The 24,869-nt window shown below is 46.2% G+C and overlaps 1 protein-coding gene across 1 annotated transcript in view; it reads right to left on the bottom strand.

Annotated features, from left to right (window-relative positions):
• THSD4 (thrombospondin type 1 domain containing 4) overlaps positions 1-24,869 on the bottom strand; it is a 556,774-nt gene that overhangs the window by 485,699 nt on the left and 46,206 nt on the right. The window contains exon 3 of the mRNA XM_059055985.2: positions 11,151-11,515. Within this exon, the coding sequence (XP_058911968.1) occupies positions 11,151-11,515 (365 nt within the window). The remainder of the gene's footprint in view (positions 1-11,150; positions 11,516-24,869) is intronic.

Genomic DNA, 24,869 nt, shown 5'->3' with positions numbered 1-24,869 from the left:
GGGTCAGGCGACACTGCACTCAGATCCACTCCGCCCCTTACAGGAGCAGGACGCGGGGGATTTTTCTACCTCAGCTCAGTGTTCTCAACTGCAAGATGGGGCTGCTTAAGGCTGAAATACACATGCGACTGATATGGCACATAGTAGGTGCTATAAAAATGGTGGTCTTCACTACGACTGAATTAGCAATTTGTGCAGGGAGGGGGTGAGTAAAGGAAATGACAGTAACCCCACACGTACAGGATGTGTCCCCCCTCCCATCCTTACACGAAGGCATCTCTGACTGCCACCAGGCATGCATCCAAGGAGAAGCCCTAGGGGTCCCAGATGCAAGGTGGAGACCCACTTTTTGGGGTACACATATTGTTGTCTGGCTTTTTCCAGAGCCCATCATCTCTCTTCTGGAACCCGGAGTTATGAATGACTTGGAGGAGGTTCAGAGCAGCATTCTTATGGCAAATGTGATCTTTGTTCTGATAACTAATGAAACACTTCTGACACTTAATGAAATGCCACAAGAGAGGAACAAGGGCTCTTTGGAGCCTTGTCTGCAAGCAGAGTCGCTCAGGCTTAAAATCTGGCTCCAACCTTTCCTAACCTACAGGCAGAAGTGTACACACCAGTGAGCCCGGCTCTGCTACAAATGCTGAGGTTTCAGATTTAGAAACCGAAGTATATTAAAACACCATTTATCTGGTTAGCATCAACAGGTAACTTCTTGTCAAACAATTCAGGGACTAAGTAGAAATCCTGCTTCAAAAGAAGGTAAAGAAACAAAACTTTCCTTGCAGGCAGAAAACAAACAACAACAAAAACACAGAGTAGGCATTTCAAACAGATGTACCTGCTTTCTCTGCTAACTGCCCAGGATCACCAGGGAGTTTTTCCAAGGAGAAACACAGACAATGCCAAAGCTTTCCCTTCTCTTGCCATGTGGTTTCTTGCCTGTATGTAACAAGACTCCCTAGGTTTCGATGGAGGGTCAAGAAAATGGCATGTGGCCTCGTGAAGTTTAATTAACAGCAAAATTTGCTATCCAGCATCATGAAGGCGCCCACTTGGCTCCAGGGCCCCTCAGGACAGAAAAATAACATATTGCTCCAGAGTTATTAATGATGAAATGCAAATGGCCGCCAAGAAAGTGGGCAGGAAAGGAGGAGCTAAAAAAACAAATGATTCTTACCCACAAGCCAGAGACAGTTCCCTGGGGAGGTGGGGAAGGATGGGACAGCCTGTGACCTAGGCCTGATCCTGTCTGTCCTGTTTCGAAATGAAAAGACCTTTCAAGCAAAAAACACACACATGCACACACATACCTAGACTACATGCATACACACACACATGCATGTACACACATAGGCTAGAAATTACAGAAAAAGACTCAAGGCTCTAAAACGCAAAGGTGATCTGGTCAATGATAATAAAATAATCAAGCCATGTTGGTTTTGAACAGTGTCTTATATTTTAAAAGTACTTTTACAGCTGTTACCTCATCTGACCCTCTCAGCAGGCCTGTATGGAAGACAGAGGACAAATAATTATCCAGATTTTATAGATTAGATTGATTCCCAGAGGTCATCCAGCTAGCAAATCATGGCCATGAGACAGGAAGTGGGGTCTAATGACTCCCAGCCCAGGGCTTTTCCAAGGTAAGAACTGCCAGTGCTTCCAACAGAAAAGGGCCAAAGCCCAGGGGGAGACCAAGAAGAGGAGGTCAGACAAATGGACAGCACTTTTAAGAAAAACTCATGTGATGGGGCAGAAGTCTGAAGAGAGGGTTACGATGTGGATGCATCGTAACCCTCTGTTCTAGAGAGAAAAAAAGCCATCACATTCCAGAGCGTGTGGGAAAACAGGTCTGAGAGCTGTGTCTCCCAGCCACAGCATCTTTCCATCACTTGGGACAGCAGAAGGCTGGTGGGAGCATCTAAAAGAGCAATGGGACCTCAATAACACATCAATATCAGGCAAGAGACCGTAATGAATGGATAAAATCCCTTTGTTTTACAAACATGTAAACTAAGGCTCAGAGAAAGGTGGTGACTTCCCCATGATCAAAGCGTTCATGAGAGCTGGGGACTGGACCCTGGACTCTGGACTGGAATACAGAGCTCTTTATTCTACGCCAGCTGCCTTGGGCCTCTATTATCTTTAAATTCATTATCACCGTCCTTGATTAACACTGCAGGTCCAAAGCAGAGCACAGAAGAGCGCAACGGGGGATGTGTGGTTTTTCCTCTTCTTTTTACTGGGAAATGGCACTGCTGAATTTCCCATAGACGATTACCAGACATGATGTGGGGAAGTGGCTGGTGGTCCTGCTAGCACAGAAACTGTCCTATTACTAGGGTATTCTTAAGGCCCCCCCCAAACACAAGTACATTATGGTAGGCTGGATGATGCTCCCCCCTCCCCAACCCCAAGATGCCCACATCCTAATCCCCGGAACACGTGAATGTTACCTTAGTGGCAAAGGGATTTTGCAGATGTGATTAAGGATTTTGAAATGAGGAGATTATCCTGGATTATCTGAGTGGGTGCCGTGTATTCACAAGGGTCCTTGTAAGGAGGAGATCGGGTGGATCAGAGTTAGAGAAGGTGAGATGACAGAGGCACGAGGGTGGAGTGATGGGAGGAAAAGCCCTCTGGCCAAGGAAGGCAGGTCGACTCCACAAGCTGGAAAAGGGAAGGAAACAAATCCTCCCCTGAAGCCCCAAGAAGGAACATAGCCCTACCGACACCGTGATTTTAGACTTCCAGTCTGTAAGAGAATAAATTTGGGCTGTTTTAAGCCACCAAATTTGTGGTCAGTGTTACAGCATCAATAGGAAACTACGAAAACACCTACTGCAAAACTCAAGGATCAAGCCCAAGCTCCCAGGCAGTAAACCCCAGCTTCATGAGCTTTACGGAGACGGGGCTGGGGCAGGAGAGTAGCAGAGCCAAATACTTGTAAAATCACAAGGGCATTAAGAAGAGATTTAGACCAAGTATACAATGGAGACATCATCTTGCTTTAAGATGAAAAAGCGTTGGTTATCCATGTTTACGGGGACTGCCTCTCTCGAAGAAATTCTATTTCAATCCCCTTAGGACCGCTTGATAATCCCTCCTTGGAAAGGAGCCTGTGGACTTTCCTGGTCTCGCTTGCACACACCTTCATATACAGCCTATGCTCCAGCCCCATCAGACCATTTAGAACTTCCAGAACAGGACAGGCTCACCTTGCCTCCAGGGGTCAGCCCTCGCAGTTTGTTTTTTTGGGGAATGCCCTCCTCTCTGCTAAAATCCTTCTCCAGAGCTCAGCTCAGTCATCACTGCTTCTCTGAAGGTTTCTCTGGCTCCCTGGTCCTGCTTCTTCCCCTCCCTTCCTTCCTCACACCCTGAGCATCCCTCTTAAGAGAGCACTTGGTCTTGTAAATGTCTGCTTGCTCGTCTTCCTCTCCCACCCGACCAGCATCCACTCCTTGAGGACAAGGAGACTTTCTTGTTCCTCTTGTGTCACCAAACCGCTGCCATCTCCCATCCATACCAACGACTCCCCGGCTCTTTCCCCCCTGAGTAATGCGAAACTCACCCTGCAAGGAAGGACTTCCACCAACCAAATCATCCTAATTCCCCAAGAATTAGCTCCACCTCTGTGTTCCCACAGCCCTCGGCCCACCCCACAGGTAGAATACTCACTACACTGCATTCTGGTGGTTATGCCTGAGCTGTTTCCTTATTAGGCGTGGAGGTCCTTGAAAACCACACCTCCTTCACCTGTCTATCCCTTCTGTGTTTCGCACAGGGCCTGGGTCACAGCAAATACACAGGAATGCTGACTGAATTAAAATGAAAACTAAACACAACAGGTAATGCCCAGGTCATCTCTATTAATTAAGCCCTGGGATCCAGAGGCAGCCTTTAAAAGCAAATACCTTCATGTGAAAGTTTTGCATGGCCAGCTGTTGACTGTGGCTAGTTGGTATTTCTCCTGGGATCCCACACAGACTTTGGAGTTCATGGTGGAGATGGTTTCAGTGTTACTATATCTATATCATCTATATCTATATCTATGTCCATGTTATATATGGGGTAAGTATTGGAGAAAATTTTTGTCTTTCATCTCAAACAGAGAAGTATTAATTTATCAAACTTAGCTTAATTCGTGAGTGTTACCTTTAACTTTGAAAACGGCTCTCTAGAAGGGCAAGTCTGAGATGAACATGGTACGTACAGATGGGTTTAAACCCTGATTCTCTTGCCTTCCTTCTGTGTGACCCTGAACTTGACATTTTCTCTTTGACCCTCGAGTTTGTCTACCACAAATGGAACAATATAAGTCTGCCCCACAAAAATGGGATGAAGATATGATAAAATGCCACATATAAAACGCCTGCCAATGTGCCTGGCATGTGGAAGGCATTCTGACACCTTTACTGAGGGCTTACGAGTAGCCCCTGCACTATGCTAAACACTTTGTATGAATTATCCAATTCACAGCAACCCAACAAAGCAGGTGTGTTATTAGCCTCATCAGGGAAAAGTTAAGCGGTGTCAGCAGGACACACAGCAAGCAAGGGGCAGAACTGGGCAGAGAACCCAGACCCGTCAACACCAGAGCTGAGTTCTTCACCGTCATGCAATTTGCAGCCTCTCAGGATGGGTGAGCTCCCGTGCCCCCTGTCATCAGAAGGTCTCGTTAGAAGACTGACAACAAATAAAGACCTATATTTCAAAGAAAAAAAAAAAAATTGAGAACTGACCACAGGCTGCTGCTGAGAGCAGTCTGCACAGCCTGGGCAACAGAATGGCTGATCCAGCCAGACTACCTCCCAAAGGAAACTTCACTCTACTTGCTCGGAGGCTCTGGGAAGCCCACCCTCTACAACCTCTTTCTCACACCTGACGGATATGACATGCTCCACCCAATGGAAACAATGACCATGATTTTCACAGCTGTGAATTTCCAGCCCCAGGCTCCTACAATGGTCTCCAGTAGATGACAGTTTTCAACTTGGCAATGCCCACTGGGGGGGGCGGGGGGGGGGGCGGCATTCCCTATCTTGAACATCTCTGTATTAAAGCCATCAAGCATCCCATTCCCCAGATTCCCCAGCTGATTCACACGCATAATGATCAGGAAAACTGGCTCACGGGGAGGAATGTTAGAGCCCGTTAGCGGGCTCTTTGGCAACGAGAGCGAGGACAAAGGTACCTGAAGTGGTCCTCAAAGAGTAGTGGATGCTGCTCTCATTTCCTGTCTTTGTGGAAGCTGAATGAAACTGGCCAGCAGGTATTTGCAACAGGTTCTGTAAGCTTATGTACTTGAACTCCGGGCAGCAGGACCTCTTTTTTTTTTTTTTTTTTTTTTTGTGGTAGGCGGGCCTCTCACTGTTGTGGCCTCTCCCTTTGCGGAGCACAGGCTCCGGACGCGCAGGCTCAGCAGCCGTGGCTCACGGGCCCAGCCGCTCCGCGGCATGTGGGATCTTCCCGGACCGGGGCACGAACCCGTGACCCCTGCATCGGCAGGCGGATTCTCAACCACTGCGCCACCAGGGAAGCCCAGGACCTCTTTTTGAGTGCCGCCGTCACTAGACATTTCGGGAATGGGAAATCTGTTTGGTTTTGCTATTACAAACGGGAAGGTCCTACCATAGCAGGGGCTCCTTGGGCCTCCCTCCAGTCTGCGGGTACCCTTTTCCAGAAATCGAGGGGGAAGCCTCTCCTACTGAGGAATGTCTTTAATTTCACAGGTGTGAGTTGCTGCACTGCTGCCCAACTCACCTAAATGCCTCCCCCGCCCGCCCCTCTCCCTTTAGCCTTGGACATGGAGAGAGGTAGGACTTGGTGCAATGCTTCTGGAATCTGTTGGCCAAGACCTGCAGGCTGCAGTCCCCCAGGCCTGAGCCTCCCCGGGCTGCCACTGCTCTGACGAAATGCCAGGGAAGGCCACCTTTGTGGAGGCCTTTTCCGAGCAGGCTACATCAGGAAAGGGCACAGGGAAGGGTGCCCAGGCCCCGGGATCCTGGCTGCACCCAGGCTGTGCTGCCCAGAGTCCTGCCCTCCTGGACTAGTCCTCAGTTCCCGACTCCCTGTCTTCCTCTGTGGTCCTAGTTCTCCACCTGATCCTTCCTGCAGAGTAAGAGTTCCAACTGGAACTCTCCAACACACTACCGCTCAGCCTCTAAATTCATAATGGCATTAAAGCTACAATTTATTGAGCACCTACTATGGACCAGACAATATATTATTTCATTTAATTTCTCAACAATCCCATATGATAAATAGTATTATTATCCTTATTTGAAAGACGAAGCCCCAGAGAGGTTAAATACCTTTAGGATCCTCGGGAGAGCTCCAATCAGTACTGACATGATTGCTAAGGTTTTTTTTAGAGTGTGAATGTGCATGTTTTAATGAGACAAAAGTCTGATGTGGAAGCAAGTGGACTCAAGAAGTTTCCAGATCTATTCCAGACAAGTAAATTCTATTTATTCATCAAGGTTAGGTTCAAATCCTACCTGTTCTGTGCAGTATTCCCTGACTGTTCCATGCCACAAAGATTTCCCATCTTCCTGAACTCTGGCCACATGTCTACTGCTTTCTGGCCCTTGTAGCGTTTTGTGAGTTTGCCACTTATCCACTACCTCACTGTCAGGCTGTCGAGGACAAGGACCATGGCTTCCAATTTTTTTTGAACTGCCCTGGTACCCAGGACTAAATGCAAAGATTTCCCTGGGTAAGAGAGCTGAACACTGCAAGGAAAAGATGCAGTTCATTTTAAACCTTGGCGACCAAATCCCATCCACTTTTCCAGACGTGTCTCAAGCTATCCAACCTCCGAGCAGCTTCTCTGGACCACACCTGCTGGAAGTGAGCAGCCTCACTTTCAAAATACCCATTTCAAAAATACTCATTTCAGAGAAAAGAACTTTAGTGCTGGACTCTGACAGACCTACTTCAAACTCTGGTTCTGTTGCTTCTGAAGTGGGTTATCTTGAGGGAGTCACTTCATTCCTCTGAGTCTGCTTCCTCATCTGTAAAATGTGAATGTCTGCATCGGCCTCATAGGGCTGTGTGAACTGTAAACGTTACAGTGCATTTGATATAGTGCCTGTACACGAGAATGATCCAAAATGGTAGCCATTATCATTACGATTACTATTTCAGCCCACTGCCTTATCTGGAAGGCATTTACAGACATGTCTTTTCCAACCTTCTAGAGCAGTGGTTCTCAAACTCTGGAGCATATCAGAATCATTTAAAATAAAGCTACCCACGTCACAGTACAAATCTACAGAACAGAATCCCCATCAGGCAGGGGAGATAGTGGAGACTGGGCAACTCTACTTTTAACAAGCCTCCCCACCCCACTGCAAGTGATTCTGATACATTCTCGCCAAACCTGGAAAATTCCGCTGGACAAGACTGATTCCAAAATTACTTTCCACAGAGCCTTGAGGTTCCAAAGAGATACTTCCAGATCAATGGCTTCCAACCTTGGCTGGATTGGAATTATACAGATCTACAAGCACAACCTTTAGAGATCCAGATGTTCACTTGGGATGTGACCAGGGTGTCAAGACTTCTAAAAGATGGGCAAAGGATTCTGATGGTCAACCAAGGTTGAAAACCATTGCTGCATTTGGATCTAGACCCTGGGTTTCTATAGCAATGCATCTGAGGCTTCTACCAGAGCAGCTCATCTTTTGTCTGTGTGACAGACTGAGCCTCTACCTAAGGCTGATTTTGCAGAAAGGATTCTTATGCTTCAGAAAATAGTTAAGTTTGCAAACAGCTGCTCTAGCCTGTCAGTAAGAGCCTGGAGGATCCCTCACCTGGTTTTTATACCTTTGTGTCTGTCCAGGGCCTTACAACATAGTAGATGCTTAATAAATATTTGTTAGAAGGTTGAATTATTTTGTTTTATTTTTTATCTGGCTCCAACTAGGTTTTCAGTTGCCTAGTATAACAACCTAACAGTTTCTTAAACATCTAAGCTCCCGATAGCCCTTTGCCTCAAATCTCAAACCTGAAACAGAGAATGGGGTAGACAGCCATCCAGAGAACACACTGACATTTCTTCTGGGGTCACATACACTATGCAAGTTCCTAATGACTAATAAATATAAGCAAATGTGATTTTCATCAGCCAGGAAGAGCTAGACATTTGTCAGCAGTGCAGGTCTTCCAGGCTAATATTTGGAGTGTTTCATCTAAAACTGTCAAATTACAAGAGCATGATAGAAACTTGTAGGAATTTCATAGTAAACAGTAACTGGCCCCTTGTCAATAAGTTAGAAGAAAAAAAAAATTCCTGCTGCCAAAACACATGGGCTGGAATGTCTGCAGCCCAGGCCCGCAGCCAACTTGAGCCTGTTCCCTAGGCAGCTCTCCTAGGTTGGTTCTCAACCACAGAGGCTGGAAGAGAAGTCCCTAGTACTCCAGGGATCTGGGAATCAGCAGCACCTTCAAATCTCAGCTTTCCCATGGCTCTAGGAATCTAAGCAGTCATTAGGCCTCTTAGGGCCTTAGATCCCCATGTGTAACAATACTTCAATACTTCATTAGGTCCTTAGAGCCAGGACTGCCTGGGTTCCAATCCTAACTCTTCGAAGACTAGCTGTGTGGCCTTGGGCAAGTTACTCCCCTTCTCTGAGACTCTGTTTCCTCACCTCTAAAATGCGGATGATATTGGCTTCTATCTCATAGGACTGTCAGTGCAAAGGGACAAGAACAGTGCCTGGTACAGAATAGGCAGTCAATAAACTTTAGCTGTTATAAATCTGCAATTCTGAAACCAAAAGTTTTGAAAACCAAGTTTTTGTCTTTCCTTTTCTTAATATTTATTTTTAAAATTTATTTATTTTTCCTTATCTTTTTGGCTGTGTCAGGTCTTAGTTGCGGCACACGGGATCTTCGTTGAGGCATGCGGGATCTTTCCTTACAGCATGCGGTCTCTTCATTGCAGACTCGGGCTTCTCTCTAGTTGCAGAGTGCAGGTTTTCTCTCTCTAGTTGTGACGCACTGGCTCCAGGGCGTGTGGGCTCTGTGGTTTGCAACACACGGGCTCTCTAGTTGAGGCGCAGGAGCTCAATAGTTGTGGCGCGTGGGCTTAGTTGCCCGCAGCATGTGGGATCTTAGAGCCCCAACCAGGGATCAAACCTGCGTCCCCTGCATTAGAAGGCGGATTCTTTACCACTGGACCACCTGGGAAGTCCCTTGTCTTTCCTTTTCTTGTTACATTTTTCTCAGTGTGGTGGCAAAACTAATTGGGCAGCAAACCTCACCTTAAGGGACATAAAGCTTTTTATGGTCTTTTATTTTATCCTAGCTGATGTGAACGCTCGTATGTTTCACTGCAGCAGTAATTATGTGTTTGGTGATGGGATGCTGCCCCATGCCACGGAAGGAATGTCATTCACATGTGAAATCTGCCCTAAAAATACCTTTCTAAACTGTGAACAGTTCTGAATTATAAAATGTAGTGGCCATAAGCATTTCAGATAAGGGACTGGGGAGCTATGTTATTATGGTCAGGATGAAGAGAGAAAACACAGGTCAAACCCTTTGCTTTAGGAGTAGCAGCCCCTCAGTCCCAGAGTGACATTGGAGGGTCCTCGGGTCTATACGCAGGAAGAGAGAAAGAAGGAATCATCCTCTCCCAGCTGGTCTCTCTTTTATTCTCCCACTGACATGCCATGCCAGTCCTCAAAACTCTCCCTTCTATCAACTCAGATTTGATTTATCATTCAGAATTCGGCCAAAGCACCTTCTCTGTGAAATGATCCTCTCTCTCCAAACTCCCAATGACCAGGTCAAGAGAGTGTGTGTGGCTGGCAAGGGTGGATGGGTTGCACCTCCTCTCCACCTCCAGGTGGCTGGCAGCTGAGAAGGATTCAGGCAGCGTTAGCCACAGTGGGGAAGGGTGGCCGTCAGTGCTAGTGTCTGAACTGCAAGGCTACCCACCTGATATGTTTGTGCCCTGCTTGGGATGGGCATTAATTTGGCTTCGCCACTAAATTATGTATTTCTTAAGCACAGCGAGCATAGCTTACACTTTTTGTTCTTCCTGTAAATGTTCGTTGTTATTGTTACTGCTTTCCAATGAATATTCTCTCAGAATCTATCATGGACTTCGGGCGTCCAACAAGTACTGCTGAATGGATGCTGAATAATCTGTCGATGTTGGTTGATTAATTCACGGCCAAGCTCTTCCTAGACTCTACATTCAATCTACCTTTCCTGGGCTTCCCTGGTGGCGCAGTGGTTGAGAGTCCGCCTGCCGATGCAGGGGACACGGGTTCGTGCCCTGGTCCGGGAGGATCCCACATGCCGCGGAGCGGCTGGGCCCGTGAGCCATGGCCGCTGGGCCTGCGCGTCTGGAGCCTGTGCTCCGCGGCGGGAGAGGTCGCAGCAGTGAGAGGCCCGCACACCGCAAAAAAAAAAAAAAAAAAAATCTACCTTTCCACGGGCACTGTCTACTTTGGCATATTTATGCTAGCCTAGCCACCCGAGGCTTTTGAGAGCTATACAACTATTCTGATGCCAGTATGCCATTTCTGGAGTTCATATTTTATTAAGACTATAAAAAATGTCCAGGTCTTTAATTAGACATATCATCAAAGTTGTGTGTTCACTCAAAATACTTTGGAGAAACTTTGTAGAAAAGTTCATAGAATCCGAAACCTACAGCCTGGGAGCAAGTTAGACCCCGGACACTTAACTTGTTCAAGGATTCCAAACTCATGTCAGCTCTTGGGTTAAAAGGCCCCTTGTTTTGTGTCCTCAGCTCAAATCCACACATCCTGCGGCCAGGAACCTCCCTTTCCCCCAGCACTAGGGGAGCACTAGGACAGCCGTCTCCGGGCTCCGTACCCTCCGCAGGGCCTGCCTAAGGTTGAGCCTAAAGGCATTCTGAAACTCAGCTTCACTTTGAAGGCAATTCAGAGGGGGTGGGAGTGGCCTCAATGCTTTAAAAGGCTGCAAAATAAACAAAGGATGGAAGGAGATCTGTGGAGCCAAGAGTCCTCCCCCTCTGGCAGAAGCAAGGCATTAACCGCGCAATCTAGCATGAAGAGAGGCGCGCGCGGCACATCTGGGCAGGAACAGGGACAGGGATGGTGGCGGGCGGGCAGGCGCGCGGGGGCCGGGAGGGCCTGTACCTTCTCTCCACCGTGGGTTCGCGGGTCCGGGCCTGCGGGTGCCGGCTGCCTCGCTGCGCCGGACCCTGGCGGCTGGAGTTGAGGCTGGCGGGGGCGCGTGGCTCCTCACGGCTCCGGTGCAGCGGCACCGACGTACGCACGGCTGACACCACGTGGCCTGCGAAGGCGCGCGCGGGGGCTCCGGGCGGCGGTCCGCCGCGTGCGCGGTACGAGCCGGGCAGGCAGGGTCGCGTCTGCTCCATGACGCCGCCGCTGCAGCTGCGCGAGCAGGCGGACCAGGGGCCCCAGGCGCCCCACACGCCCGGGGCGCCTCCGCCGCCGGCGTCCTCGGGAGCGCCTTCGGCCACCGCCATCCGTTGCGGGACCTGTGGAGACAGAGGCCGGTTATGGGACCGCAACACCCGCTCCTGCTTCACTCGCAGAGGCTCTGGATAACCCGCAAGGCTTAAACATTAGGCACAAGTTGGCACAGGGCCTGTGTTAAGATCTGAGAAACAAAATAGAATCCGGCCTGGCTTATACTTGTCTTCATACAGACGCAGACGCAGTCATAAAATAGAATGAATGAGTATATATAGCGTATGTGTATACATATAGATACACATATATACATATGTGTGTACACACACACACACACACATACATATATACACACACACATATATTTTAATAAAGGAAGGGACACACAAAGGCCGGAGTGCATAGGGCTCACCAAAATTGTATGTGGTCCTGGCTTTGGGGGGGGGGGGGGGGGCATGGCCTTGGAGAGCTCAGTGTGGTGCCCTCACCTCCTAACTGGGGCTTACCCCTCTGGTCCTTAGGGTCCAGGCTAGAAGGACAGGGCTTCCCTTAAGCCGCTGAGGAAGCCATGTCCCAGTGTCTCCATGCAGTAAAGGCAACACAACTCCAGGATTTAGAGTCCCTGCTCTAGAACCAGATGCCTGAAGTCACACCCGTGCCACCTCTTCTACCGGTGTGACTGGGAGGTTTCTGAAGCGCTCTGTGTTCTAAAGAGGGATGGTACCTACCTACTTCACAGGGCTGTAAGGAGATTTAAGTCAGGATGTCCACGTGCAAAGCAGAGAGCTAGCACTAAACACATACTTGTTAAATCCATAAATGATAACCTTTCCTGCTTCCAAGATGAATCAGGAGATTAAAAACGTCAGAAAGTTTTAAAGTTCTATCCCGAGGGTGACTCTACACCCCCATTCACTTAACTGGTCATTTCACAGAGACCTACCATGCCAAGCAGGTTGCTAAGCGTGGGTACACTGTGTTCCTTCATGATGCAGACAGGCTCTGAGCACCAGGTATATACCAATGTTGAGCTAGGTCCTGAGGACAAGGAGAAAAGCACCCCAGGTTGCACGAATGGCCTGGCCCAGCAGCAAAGAGCTTTATGTAGCTAGGACAAGCCTAGGGAGGCTCCCTGGGGTGGGACTGGCTGCCTGTCTGGGTGGGGCTGTAATTATTCAGGCACCCACTTGGTGCCAGATAACACCCATAATTTCTAGTCCTCACAGCAGCCCTGGTTACAACCATTCTCACCTTTTAGAGATAGGGTTTCCCACTTGAGGTTCAGAGACCTGTGACCTACCCTAGTCATGTGGCTGCAGCAGTGTTTGGACTCGAGTGTCCCCAGCCTCCAATACCTGCAGCTCCAGCACTGCCTGCTCTCCCCGCAGCTGATGGCTGCTCTTGCGCTTCTGGATCCTTCCCCTGGAATGTCCTTCCTACCCTTGGGACACCGAGTAACACTATGACTTTCCTTAAAAACTGTGGGTTTTTCCAAATATCGTATATTAACGCATATATGTGGAATCTAGAAAAACAGTACAGACGAACCGGTTTGCAAGGCAGAAATAGAGACAGAGATGTGGAGAACAAACGTATGGACACCAAGGGGGGAAAGTGGCGGGGTGGTGGTGGTGGTGGTGATGTGATGAATTGAGAGATTGGGATTGACATCTATACACCAATATGTATAAAATAGAGAACAAATAAGAACTTGCTGTATAAAAAAATAAAATTCAAAAAAAATGTGGGTTTTTCAGGGAACCTCAGGCTTCCATCTGACATGCATAACTGCCTCCAGATTACCTTGGCTTTTTTTTTTTTTTTTTTTTTTTTTTTTTTTTTTTTTTTTTAAGATATTGAGATTCATCAGCATTGTTTGGTCCAAGAGCTTGAAGACCTTTCACAGTTACACTCCTCTGTCCCCACGATACCCCTGAGAGGTGAGAAGGTACAGGGATTGTCTTCCGCTTTGTGGGGAACAAACCCGATAAGGCTAAACTCCTTCACAGCACATGGGAAGGAGACATGGAGCTAAGATGACTTCAGAGGCTGGTGTGGATGAGGAAACCCCCCCAAGAGCCTGAGGTGAGAGCTCAGAAAGAGTAAGCCACCACTGTAATGGCACTATAGTCACTAAAAGCCCTGCAAGGCTCAGCCCCAGGGTAGAGTCCTTGCCCCCAGGTACTCAGTTACCCTGAAGCCATGGGGCTTGTTTAATTGGGGCCACCTTCCTTCAATACATTCCAGGGCACAGAGGGGTCTCTGGATGACCTTGATAGCTTAAGCTGGGTTCCTAAAGGCTCAGGGAGTGACTACTGGAAGGATGAGTGAGAGAGCTGAGGAGTCCAGGAAGCAAACAAGCATCTAATCAGAGGTTTAAGCCCAGAGCTGGATGTCAGACCCACCAGTCGATGGGCGCCATGTTCAGAGAGCCACGGCAAGAGGTCAGGGGTCACGTGAGTGGAGCCAGCAGGAGATGCAGTGGAGCGAGGGCAGGACAGAAGTTTCCGCGGCAGGAGGGCTGCAGTTTCCTGACCACCAGTACGTGAGCAGCAGGCAGGAAGATGGGCGCACAAATAGCAAATACACTCAACTCATCACTACTAAATTGGGAACCCAGGAGAGAAGGGTTATAAATATAAAACAAAACACAGCAAACAAAAACCAAGCTTTTGTTCTTTTTTCTCCTCCCTGACATACCCTGATTTATTTAATATCAAACCGATGGTGGATTCGCTGGGTGATTGTAAAAAAAATGTGCCGAATCAGGCCATAGTCTTGATATATAAAGTAATCCCTAGAGTGTGTGTGGTGGGCTGAATGGTGGCCTTTCCCAACAGGTATATGTCCACACCCTAACCCCCAGAACTTGTAAATGTGGCCTTATTTGGAAAAAGAGTCAATGTCGACGTAATTAGGTTAAGTGTCTTGAGATGAGATCATCTTTCTGGGTGGCCCTTAAATCCAATGACAAGTGTCCTTAGAAGACACAGAGGAGAAAGGTCATGTGATCAGAGAGGCAGAGACTGGGGTGCTGCAGCCACAGGCCGGGAGCCACCACAAGCTGAAAGCAAGGAGGATTCTCCCCTACTTACTGGAAGGAGCATAGCCCTGGCAACACCGTGATTTTGAACTTCAGGCCTCCAGAACTGTGAGGGAATAAATTTCTGTTGCTTTAAGCCACCAAGTTTGTGGTTATTTGTTACGACAGCCCTAGGAAACTAATACAATCTGTTGGTACTTCCAGGACAAGGAAGAAAAGCAGACAGGCATTTGTTGGGCTCCTCTGTGCCGGGTACTGTGCAAACAGCTCACATGCGTGGGGACGGGCTCTATGACATAGGCACCACGAGCTCCAGGTCACACTTTACAGGGCCACTGAGCCATCCTGGGAGGTTGGTTATTTTGTCCCTTTTACAGGAAGAAATTGGGGCCCTGAGAAGCTGTATAACTTGCCCATGTCTCAGTCTAGTGAGGGACACCGACAGGACTAAAATTGAGGTCTCCTAACACCTACTCTAGCATTTTTTTTTCATGCAGCATGTTGCCTCCCTGCCTATGTTGTTGATGGAAAACAGAAGAGTAAAATGAGTAGTAATAAATCCACTTTGATAGTCTAGTAGGAGGATAATCAGGATAAACAAAGGCAGAAGTATGTCTTTGGCACATTTGGGGACTTCAGTTACCCACCACTGCCTGATTGCTCATGAACATAGATAACTAAGGCACTGTCTATAATATTTGGCTTAGATGTGCAGCTAGACTAAAAATCCACTTCCTAGAACTAATCCCACCCTTAATGTAGTTTCCTATTGCCAAACTGGGCAGGGTCCCTAGGGAAGGAAAACATGAAACCACATTCCATCCTATTCTATTCATAAGAATTCTCTAATTTATAAAGATGAATTATGGTGAGTGACTTGAAATTCCATCTCAGTCCCCATGGTGGGAATCCAACCCCATGCTCCAGAATTGTATTTTTATAGTACATAGCCAGGGGGAAAAAAAGAGAAACAGAAAGGAAGGAAGGAGGGAAATGCAGAGAAAGAAAGGAAGAAATATCAGAGAAAAAATAAAGGGAGGAGAGCTTTGCGTGTCAACCTCCCAGTTCCATCAACCTCCCATCAGCCCTCTACGCCTTCCCAGTCCTCCTAATGACCCTCCTCCCTCCTTCTTTTCTGATGGTCACGGAGTTTTCTGTGAGGCAAGATGGGAAAAATTCCAAGTGTTCTGAGACATAATACTCCTAAAATTAGGACTAACCCACAGGACCTCAGTTAGTCAGTGACAAACAGCAAAACCAAAGAATAAATCATGCTGAGAGACAAAAACCAACAAATAATAGAAACTCAAAGCCATGTCAACTGCCAGCCTGTTGTCCCTTCCCCAAGACACACACGACATGTAAAGACTGAAGCAGAAAACACGAAGCGCTTCTCAAAAGACCCCCAAACTGCTGATTTCTTTCATTTATAAAGAGTTCTAACAAATCAGTAAGAAAAAGACAAACAACCCAGTGGAAGTAGGTTCAAAGGGAACCTACTTTGAATGGGGAGTTTACAGTTGTTATGGGCTGAATGTCTGTGTCCCCTCAAGGTTCACGTCTTGAAGCCCTAACCCCAATGTGATAGTATTTGGAGGTGGGGCATTTGGGAGTTAATTAGGTTTAGATGATGTTGGGTGGATGGGACCCCCTGATGGGATCCGTATCCTTATAAGAAGAGGAAGAAAGACCAGAACTCTCTCTCTTTCTCCACTATGTGAGGACGTAGTGAAAAGCCAGCCATCTTCAATCCAAGAAGAGAGTCCCCACTGTGGAATCAAATCTGCCAGCACCTGGATCTTGGACTTTTCCCAGCCTCCAGAATGGTGAGAAATAATTCCTGTGGTTTAAGCCACACCGTCAATGGTATTTTGTTATAGCAGCCCAGGCTGACTAGTACAGCAGGAAAATAAATACAATACATATATGAAAACTGTATAACATCACATATAATCAAATAAATGCAAACTAAAACAACAGAATTCCATTTTATCTCTATTAGATTAGCAAAGATTATAAAGTTTGACAATACTGATATGGCAAGAATGTTCCCTGCTGATGGGAGTCTAAACTGGGGCACTTCTTTGGAGGGAACTTTGCAATACCTACCAAATTTGAAATGTACATACCCTTTAGCCCAGCAGCTCTACTTTCAGTAGTTCACCCTATAGATACATTCAAAACTGGTGCATAACACTGTATATAGAAGAACTTCTATTGCATTACTTTTTGTAAGAACAAAACCAAAAAAATCTGGAAACAACCTAAATGCCCACAAATAGGAGCTTGGTTAAATCCTCCCAAATCTAATCCATCCAAGCAATGGATTACAACTTATCTGTTAGAATGAGGTATTGATAGATTTATACCTGTTAAATTGGACTACTCTCCATAATACATTAATTAGTGAAAAAAATACCAAGAAGTAGAACAGTATTAGAGAATAGACCTATTTACAGATATCACTAGGTTGAAACAAATAATTATTGATATGTGATCTTCTGTTATGAAAAGCAATATTCTGCTGTAAGGAAAGGAGTGGGTGATGAAGTTCACATTGGATGGCTTCAGCCTTCTAGGAAAGAGGTAAGATCCACTGAAAGAAGGAGAGAGACAAACTGGAAGATTACAGAAAGAAGGTGTAATTAGGATGAGCAAAAATCTCCTTTATTTGCCTGAACTGGTTTAATGTAAGCTCTACATCTGGTATGCACAAGATTCATTGCAAGGATTTTTACTTCCATTTTGCAGATATGCTCACTGAGGTTCAGAGTGCCCTAGTGGATGAAGCAGGGGTTTTGAAAGTACACATAAGAAACAAAATACAGTTGGCCCTCCAAGTCTGCGGGTTCCACATCTGTAGATCCAACCAACCTTGGATTGAAAATATTAAGAAAAAAAAATACCAGTGTTCCAAAAAGCAAAACTTGATTTTGCCTTGACTTGGCAACTATTTATATAACATTTACATTGTGTTTAGAACTATTTATATAGCATTTACATTGTATTAGGTATTATGAGCAATCCAGAGATGATTTAAAGTATATGGGAGGATGCACATAGGTTATACACAAATACCATGCCATTTTATATAAGGGACTTGAGCATCTGCAGGTTTTGGTATCCCTGGGGGTCCTGGAACCAATCCCCCGCATATCCAAGGATTGAGTGTAATGCAGCTCTGATGGTGTTGTTGGGTAAATGAAATGAAATAATGAAGTAAAGCGTCAAACACACGACCAGTCACCAAGCAGGAGCATAGAAGACCTCTAATTACGTCCCTTCACTGGAAGACCTTACAGCACCCATCAAAAGTTTTATAATGTGTAAGAAGCAGATCCAGCCCCCAAATAAAATTGGTGCTCTCTCCATTCCACTGGAGGTTTTAAAGAACAGAGGCAGGGTGGATGTAGAGGCAAGATAACAGCATTAAAAGAGAAGACTTTTCAAAGTACACATACCATGCCATGCCTTTTCCCCAGAGGTTATAATATGTCTTGCCTAGGATCAAGGGAAATGTATACTTTGGATAAAATCCTCCAAACCTTGTAACAGCCCCCTTCCTCACAGAAAAATGACTGCTTGATATTATGCTTTTCTAAATAGTCACTGTGGGGCATGAGCCAGGGAACAGAAAAAAAGGAAGGTATTCAAAGAAGTAGGAGAATCACATTAGTCACATCCCTATTTAACTCGGGCCATTCCAGAGAAGAGGTTGTAGTAGAACTGGAGAGGGGGTTAAAATCCCCCAAAGATTCTGGGTTTGGAGATGGATGCTGTAACCAACAACACTGCGGGACCTGTTGTATGGAAGTTACTGTTAGGCAGGGATGTTTTTGTAAATGTATACTGACGGTAGGATGTGTGTGTAGGGCAGCCTGGCAATCATTCCCCTTTCCCTGGGTCCTCTAGGAAATCACCCCTTCACACTGGATGAAGTGTGATAGGAATGTATTCAGGGACCCTGTCAGCTGAAGCCAAGGTAAGCAATGTGAGCCAACTGAACACTCCCTGGAATTTGAATCGCCAGTAAAGTGGCTGAGAGACTGCAAATGGCTTTGGGTCCTTTGTCCTGACCTCACTGCTGCTCTCTGGAGTGTCTCAGTGCCCACCTGCTTCCTAGGCTGGTTCCAATAAATTTCCCATTGCTTATGTTAGTTTCTGTGGCTTGCAGTAAAGAACCCTAAATGGTATCTAAATGAGTGCAAATATTAAAATATATGGATAAAGTGTGGTAACAAAGACAGTGTGAAATAAGCTGGGTCTGCCTTTGGCACAGGACTTGGAGAGAAAGCAATGACTGGAATGACCAAAGGTGGTCCTGACTTGGCAGAATACTTGGGATTAAGGGGGTCCAGGGCTGGAGGATTCATATGGAAACAACAGTTGACCACAGTCAGCGTAACGAGAGAACCAAGGTCTCCAAGAAACATGATGGGCTAAATGAATAGGAGGATCACAGGGACAGACAGCAAGTGAGCTTAGAGGAATTGGAAAAGCAACAATCTGAGCTATCGTGGCTGTGTTTTATTCCATCAGCATCTTTTTAAGGAAGATGCACATATGTGACTAAAATAGAAGGGTGGTCAAATAAACCGGAGCTTCATGACTCAATGAAATAACATAATCATGAATAATACAGAGCAATGCGGAAAGAGTCCTGTAATATAATACTAAGTGAAAAATGCCAAACACAAACTTGTAACTATACCATGATTATAATAGTGTAAAGATTCTGTGGCATGTGAACAAAGCCTGGAAGGGAACGTGGAAAAATGAAAACATACGATCTGTTACTGAAGCTGGACCCCGGGTAAGTTTTCTTGTAATTTAAAAAAGTTCAGTCATGGTTACGATATTGCTTGCTCAATAAATAAATATAAATAGATTAAGTGGAGAAAGATTCAGAACAGACTGCTGGCAGGATGGGGGAGCACAGAATAGACCAAGAGTTGGTGGTAGAGTCCTCCTCACAGAAAGCTCTGGGAATTTCTCATCGCCACCAGTAAATCCGTAACTAGCTAGGAACAGCTCTAAATGTTTTTAATGTTTTTGGTTTTGGTACTAATGTGAAATCATGTAAGATTTCACTGATTTCTAATTTTCTTTCTACAAAATTAAACCCACCATCTGTTCTTCATAGAAAGCGAGTCACATGAAAGTCTGACATTCTGAAGCCTCATTCTAGAAGAAACTGGGAAAAGGTTTTGTTCTAGCCACATGACAAGTCAACACCCTAAAGCAAACATTACAAAAATACACCTTGGAGTTTGAGCCCAGAGAGCAAAGGTTTGGAACTCCAAGAGCACATGAAAGCAGGCACATAGAAGCGGCAGCTCAGCTAGGACATTTGTTACCTGTGCAGGAGCCATGGGGAGGTGGTGCAACTTGATAAAGAACTGCAAACTCAAACCAGATCTAAATTAAGGACCTCCACGATGGTTTCTCAGAGACACAAATACAACCTTACATCTTCACCACCTATCTTGACTCTGACACAACACAGACTGCAAAAGCCCCTAATCTTACCTCTCAGCATAATGTCAAGGCCGGCAGCTACAAAATGAATATGAGAACCTCACAAATATGGGAGACTGGACTGGAGTAAAACGTGCTCAGCCTTGACCATTGTGTCAGAATCTCCCACAAAGTAGTTTATATATAAGGGAGTTCACCAATGCATTTCAGGAACAGTTAAAAGGATGCATTTGCACAAAGCCATAACAGGGGGAGGAGTGAGTGGAGGTTAAGATAGAGAGAGAGAGATGTGTGGAAAGAGAAATATCAAGCCTGAGCTAAAGCATGTGCCATATAGAGGAAAATCCACTGACATACAGTCACCCAAAAGCTAAGCAAGTGTGAGTCTGGTTGCCCTGCCAATTCCAGCTCTGTCTGCCAGGCCCTCAGGCCCTCTCTCAATACCCGTGTCCTCCCAGTTGGTGAATCCTGACAGTAAATGATCTCAAATACATCCAACTCCACTATATCCATTCACTATGGTACTGAGTATATACTCTGACCCAAACACTGGAGACGAACACAGAGATACCCTCGTCCTCCTAGTCCTGTGTTGTTTCTCCGTGTGTGACCCACAAGGTACCCACAACATAATCAACCTCACGTCTATTTGAGACATGCAGATTCCTGGATCCCACACCAAACCTAGTGAATAAAAACCTCTGGGGTGGGGCCCAGGAATATGCATTTTAAACAAGCTTCCCCAGTGACTTGAATGCATCCTCCGGTTTGAGAATCACTGGCCCCCCGGATACCTCTAGGTGAAACTCAGAGGAAAGCACTCAACTGAGCTTACCCTCTGGACTTTGGACCTTTACCGTATACTGCTACTTCCTTAATCCCCAAATGCTCTAGCCACATTATTTTATCACCCTCAAACCCCCTGCTTTTTGGCCTACCCCGGCCACTTTTGCCATTCAAGTTGAGGTCAACCTGGAGCTTATCATATGAGACAGGAAAACATTCACAGAACGATACCTACCTAACATGGGATCCATGCTAAGAAGACTCCATTTGAAATGTACTTTTAAGAAAAGAAGTACAGCAGCAATAGGAACTGTAGAAAGATGAAAGAAGAGGGAAGGGAAGGCTTGTGGGAAACCCTGGACTGGCCCCTGTGTTCTGGTCCCAAGGCTGTTGTTACTCACTTTCTGATTTGGGGCAAGTCAGTCTGTGGCTCTGGACCTCAGTTTCCATATCAGTAAAATGAGCCGGTTGGGATTGATGAGGGCTGGGGTCCCTTCCAGTGCTAACAGGCTCGGATTTTTCCTGGAAGATCACTGACATTCCTTGCCACGTATTGATTCGCTTCAAGTACCACAACTGAGAGGCAAGCGCACGGGTTGTGCCCAGGGGTCCCCACTGCCAGCAAAAGGCAGGCTTTCGACACACAAGATCTTCCCTAAAGGCGGTGCAAAGGAGGCCTGGATGCCTTTCCACAATATTCAAAGGCAGGGCCCAGCTAAAAGGATGGAATGAGGTAAATATTTGAATGTGATCTACATAATCGGAAACACTCCCCCTTCTGAAATGGACCTGACTCTTTCATCACCAGCCACATGGAAATCATCCTCGGTTATAACTAGAAAATAACGCAGAGCATGTGCCTGGGTACCGAGGCCGCCCTGTGTTGCTGCGCAGTTACTCAGGAAACAGAAGCAGATGTCTCTGTGCACAGTGCCTGGGTGTGTTCTTTTGTTCAGTGGCTAGTCCATTTGGCCTCATGCTCTCAACAGCAATCCCCTACCTTCAACCCAAGCCAACCAGGACAGTCAAAATAGTGAGTAATTCACACAACAAAGAGTGCCGGCTTCTGGACCCAGAGGTTGACTTGGGGAACAGCAACCTTCTAGCGGAGAATTCTGCCTGGTGATTTGGCCAACTGCATCTGAGTCAATATCCAACACTCCCCAGGAAGCAGCTGGGATCCGCAGACCCCTATAAGGAAGGCAATTGGAAAGCACTCCCTGGAACTTGGCGGCATCCAGCGCAGAGCAGAGCACACAGTAGATGCTCTGGAAACACTCTGCTGAATGAAGGAGCCTGCAGATGGGCTGAGACGGGACCCTACCTGGATTCCCATATTCAGTCTTTCCCTTGTCCACTCAGGCCTCCTCGTGCCACCACAGCTAGTTTCTTGAAATCTAGCCCTATTGCGTTACTCTCTTGCTTACCAATGTCTCTCGAGTTCTCACTCTCCAGAAGATGAGATCCAAACTTATTCCGTTCCGTGGCATTCTAAGCCTTTCATAAACTGGCCTCACCCTGCCTTTCCAGCTTCAACTCCTCCGCGGCGCTCAGCCCCACCCCCAGTGCTCACCGCGTGCACAAAGTAGGGAAGCAGGCCACGCCCCTTCCCCCTCCTGCCTTCACCCTGCTGAAGCTCAAATAGCTTCAAATATACCTCTCCCTTCCTCCTCTGCCTGGGAACTCCTACTCAGCTCCAAAGACCTCTCCCAATCAGGTCAAATGGTCTCTCTCCCATGCTGCAGGGCCATTACCCCCATCGCTCTCCATAGCACTCACCACCTGGCAACTATAATTATCTGTGTACACAACCATCTCCCCAATAATACCGTGACCCCTCCAAGGCAGGGATTATCCTTATTTATCTTTGTCTTCCATCTACTCTAACAGCACCTCTTACAGAGTCTGTCGCCTGGCAAGGCCCTCAGAGAGTATTTGATGGATGGATGAATGACCACACAGATGAATGCATGACGAATGTACCAACTGCTTGGTTTCTTGCTCTGTGAAACATCAAACACCTCCTCTCCCTAGAGCAGCATGTGCCATAGCTGTTCAGCCACTTGGGTGGTGATCTATGATGCCCCTATTGTTTTCCTTGCTCCATGTGCCTAAATGACAGTTCTATCTCTTGAAAGTAATACACTCAGTATTCGATCTCCTGGCTATCTCCTGCCTGTTGAAACTTTCTCTCTCCTTGACTCCAGGACACCATATTGCCCTGGTTTTCCTCCTAAGTTTGTAGCTCTCTTCTCCTCTTCTGTTAGGTAGTTCTTCTATCTGCTGGCTTCTCCCCTTCTACCTGCCCTTCAAATATTAGGGTTCCATTCTTGGTTTTCCAATCTCATCCAACCCTTCTTACAGGGAAATACTGTAGCATCAGCAATGATCTTTCATGTTGATGTCACCCTTATTAATGGGTAGCCCCAAACTCTCTCCCAGGCACCAGATTTACATTCCAAATCACCAACTCGACATACTCTCCAGAATCATGCATGGGCTTCTCATACTCAATATGTCACCTAACCAGGACCTGAATGCCTGCTCCATCTTCTGGTTCATCCAACTGGACATAAAATCCTACTAGTCTGACTTCAAAAATATCCCTGGACTCTGTCCCATTTCCTCCATCCCCAGGGCCCATGGTTGGATCACAGCCTCACTCCCATTTGCTCTTACCTTGTCTCCATCCATCCAATCTCCCCTTCCCCCACTTCCAGAATTTCATTCATAAAAATCACATCATCCAAGACCCATGTTTATAGACCTCCCGGAGTTCCCCTCTGCCCCCCGAACTACATCTAGTCCCCCCAGCCTGGCTCACAAGGCCCTTCACTCTTTGGCCTCTCCCCGGACCTGCAGCCTAGCACTTCCCTATTCTTAACTTCTCACTCAACCACCCCAAGTCTTTACACCACTCTGTGCCTCTATATGACATGCCACTGGGCTCAAAAGCCCTCCCTCACCTCCCACCCTTACTTCACCTGATCAATTCCTGCTCATTCTTCAAGACCCTATTGGAAAGAAGTACACCCTCTTTAGAGACGACCCCAACTCTCCAGGCAAGGATAGCTTATCTGTCCTTTAGGCATCCACAGAACTTTGAGCACACTTCACTAATATTCCATTATAACTTCTTTTTTGATGTGTCTCATACCCCAAGTTGTGAAACAAAACCAAGTATAAATTTCTTATGCTTACTTACAAATGGAATAAGTACAAAACTGAAAACCACCAACAAAATCAAATTAACAATATTAATTTAATGGGATAGATAGTTAATGAAACTAAATAGACATTGTAGGGTGTGATGGAGGACATATTTAAGTCTTTGAAGTTTCACTTATTGACTAAATTCTTTTAAATTTGAGCAGGATGGACCATCATTTGAGTTGTTATTTTTTCCTTTTGAGAAATGAACTTGTTTACACCACCAATCCATCATTTAGAAGGGCCAATCTACAAGGCTGAAAAAAAATTTAAATGCTGCTTAATGAAAAAAATTCACTATTATTTACCACTGTATTTACTATGAGTGAGCTAGTATGATCTGGGTCACAAAAGGCAGAACTTGTGTATACAGCTGAATGTGGACATGGTTCTGAATCTCTACAGGACAGGGTCTTTGGAGATTGGCACCCCAGATGGTATCTCGATATCCCCACCCTTTTATGGATTCAAAAATGTAAAAATCTTTTCTCACTAAAATGGAGGTATAAACTGTCATTCAGATGATCCGGAATAGACTTATATTTTTCGGTTATCATCAAAATGAAAATTCTCAACTAAAAAAATCTAATTTAAGTTGCAGTTCACCAAGAATGTACCCAGGATTCCAGGGAGCTATGGGTCCTTGGCTTATAAAACACTGTTTTCATTTTAAAGAAAAATGATGACGCTCAGAGCCAGGATTTGAGCCCAGGCTGGGCTGATTCCAAAGTTCAGACTCCTCTCTCTGCCCCTGCTGCTTAATTCTCAAGATTGCTAATACTGGGTACCAAAGAGCTTCATAGGCCATAAAGTCCTATACAGTGGTTAGTTTAGGTTATTTTTATTTATATAGGTCAAAGGAAAATACTTTAGAAAAGGTACTGGCACATTTTAGGAAATGT

This window comes from Kogia breviceps, chromosome 3 (assembly GCF_026419965.1).
Source record: "Kogia breviceps isolate mKogBre1 chromosome 3, mKogBre1 haplotype 1, whole genome shotgun sequence".
Taxonomy (NCBI): Eukaryota; Metazoa; Chordata; class Mammalia; order Artiodactyla; family Physeteridae; genus Kogia; species Kogia breviceps.
The sequence above is the reverse complement of the archived record's forward strand: the minus strand, read 5'-3'. Positions and strand labels throughout refer to the sequence as shown.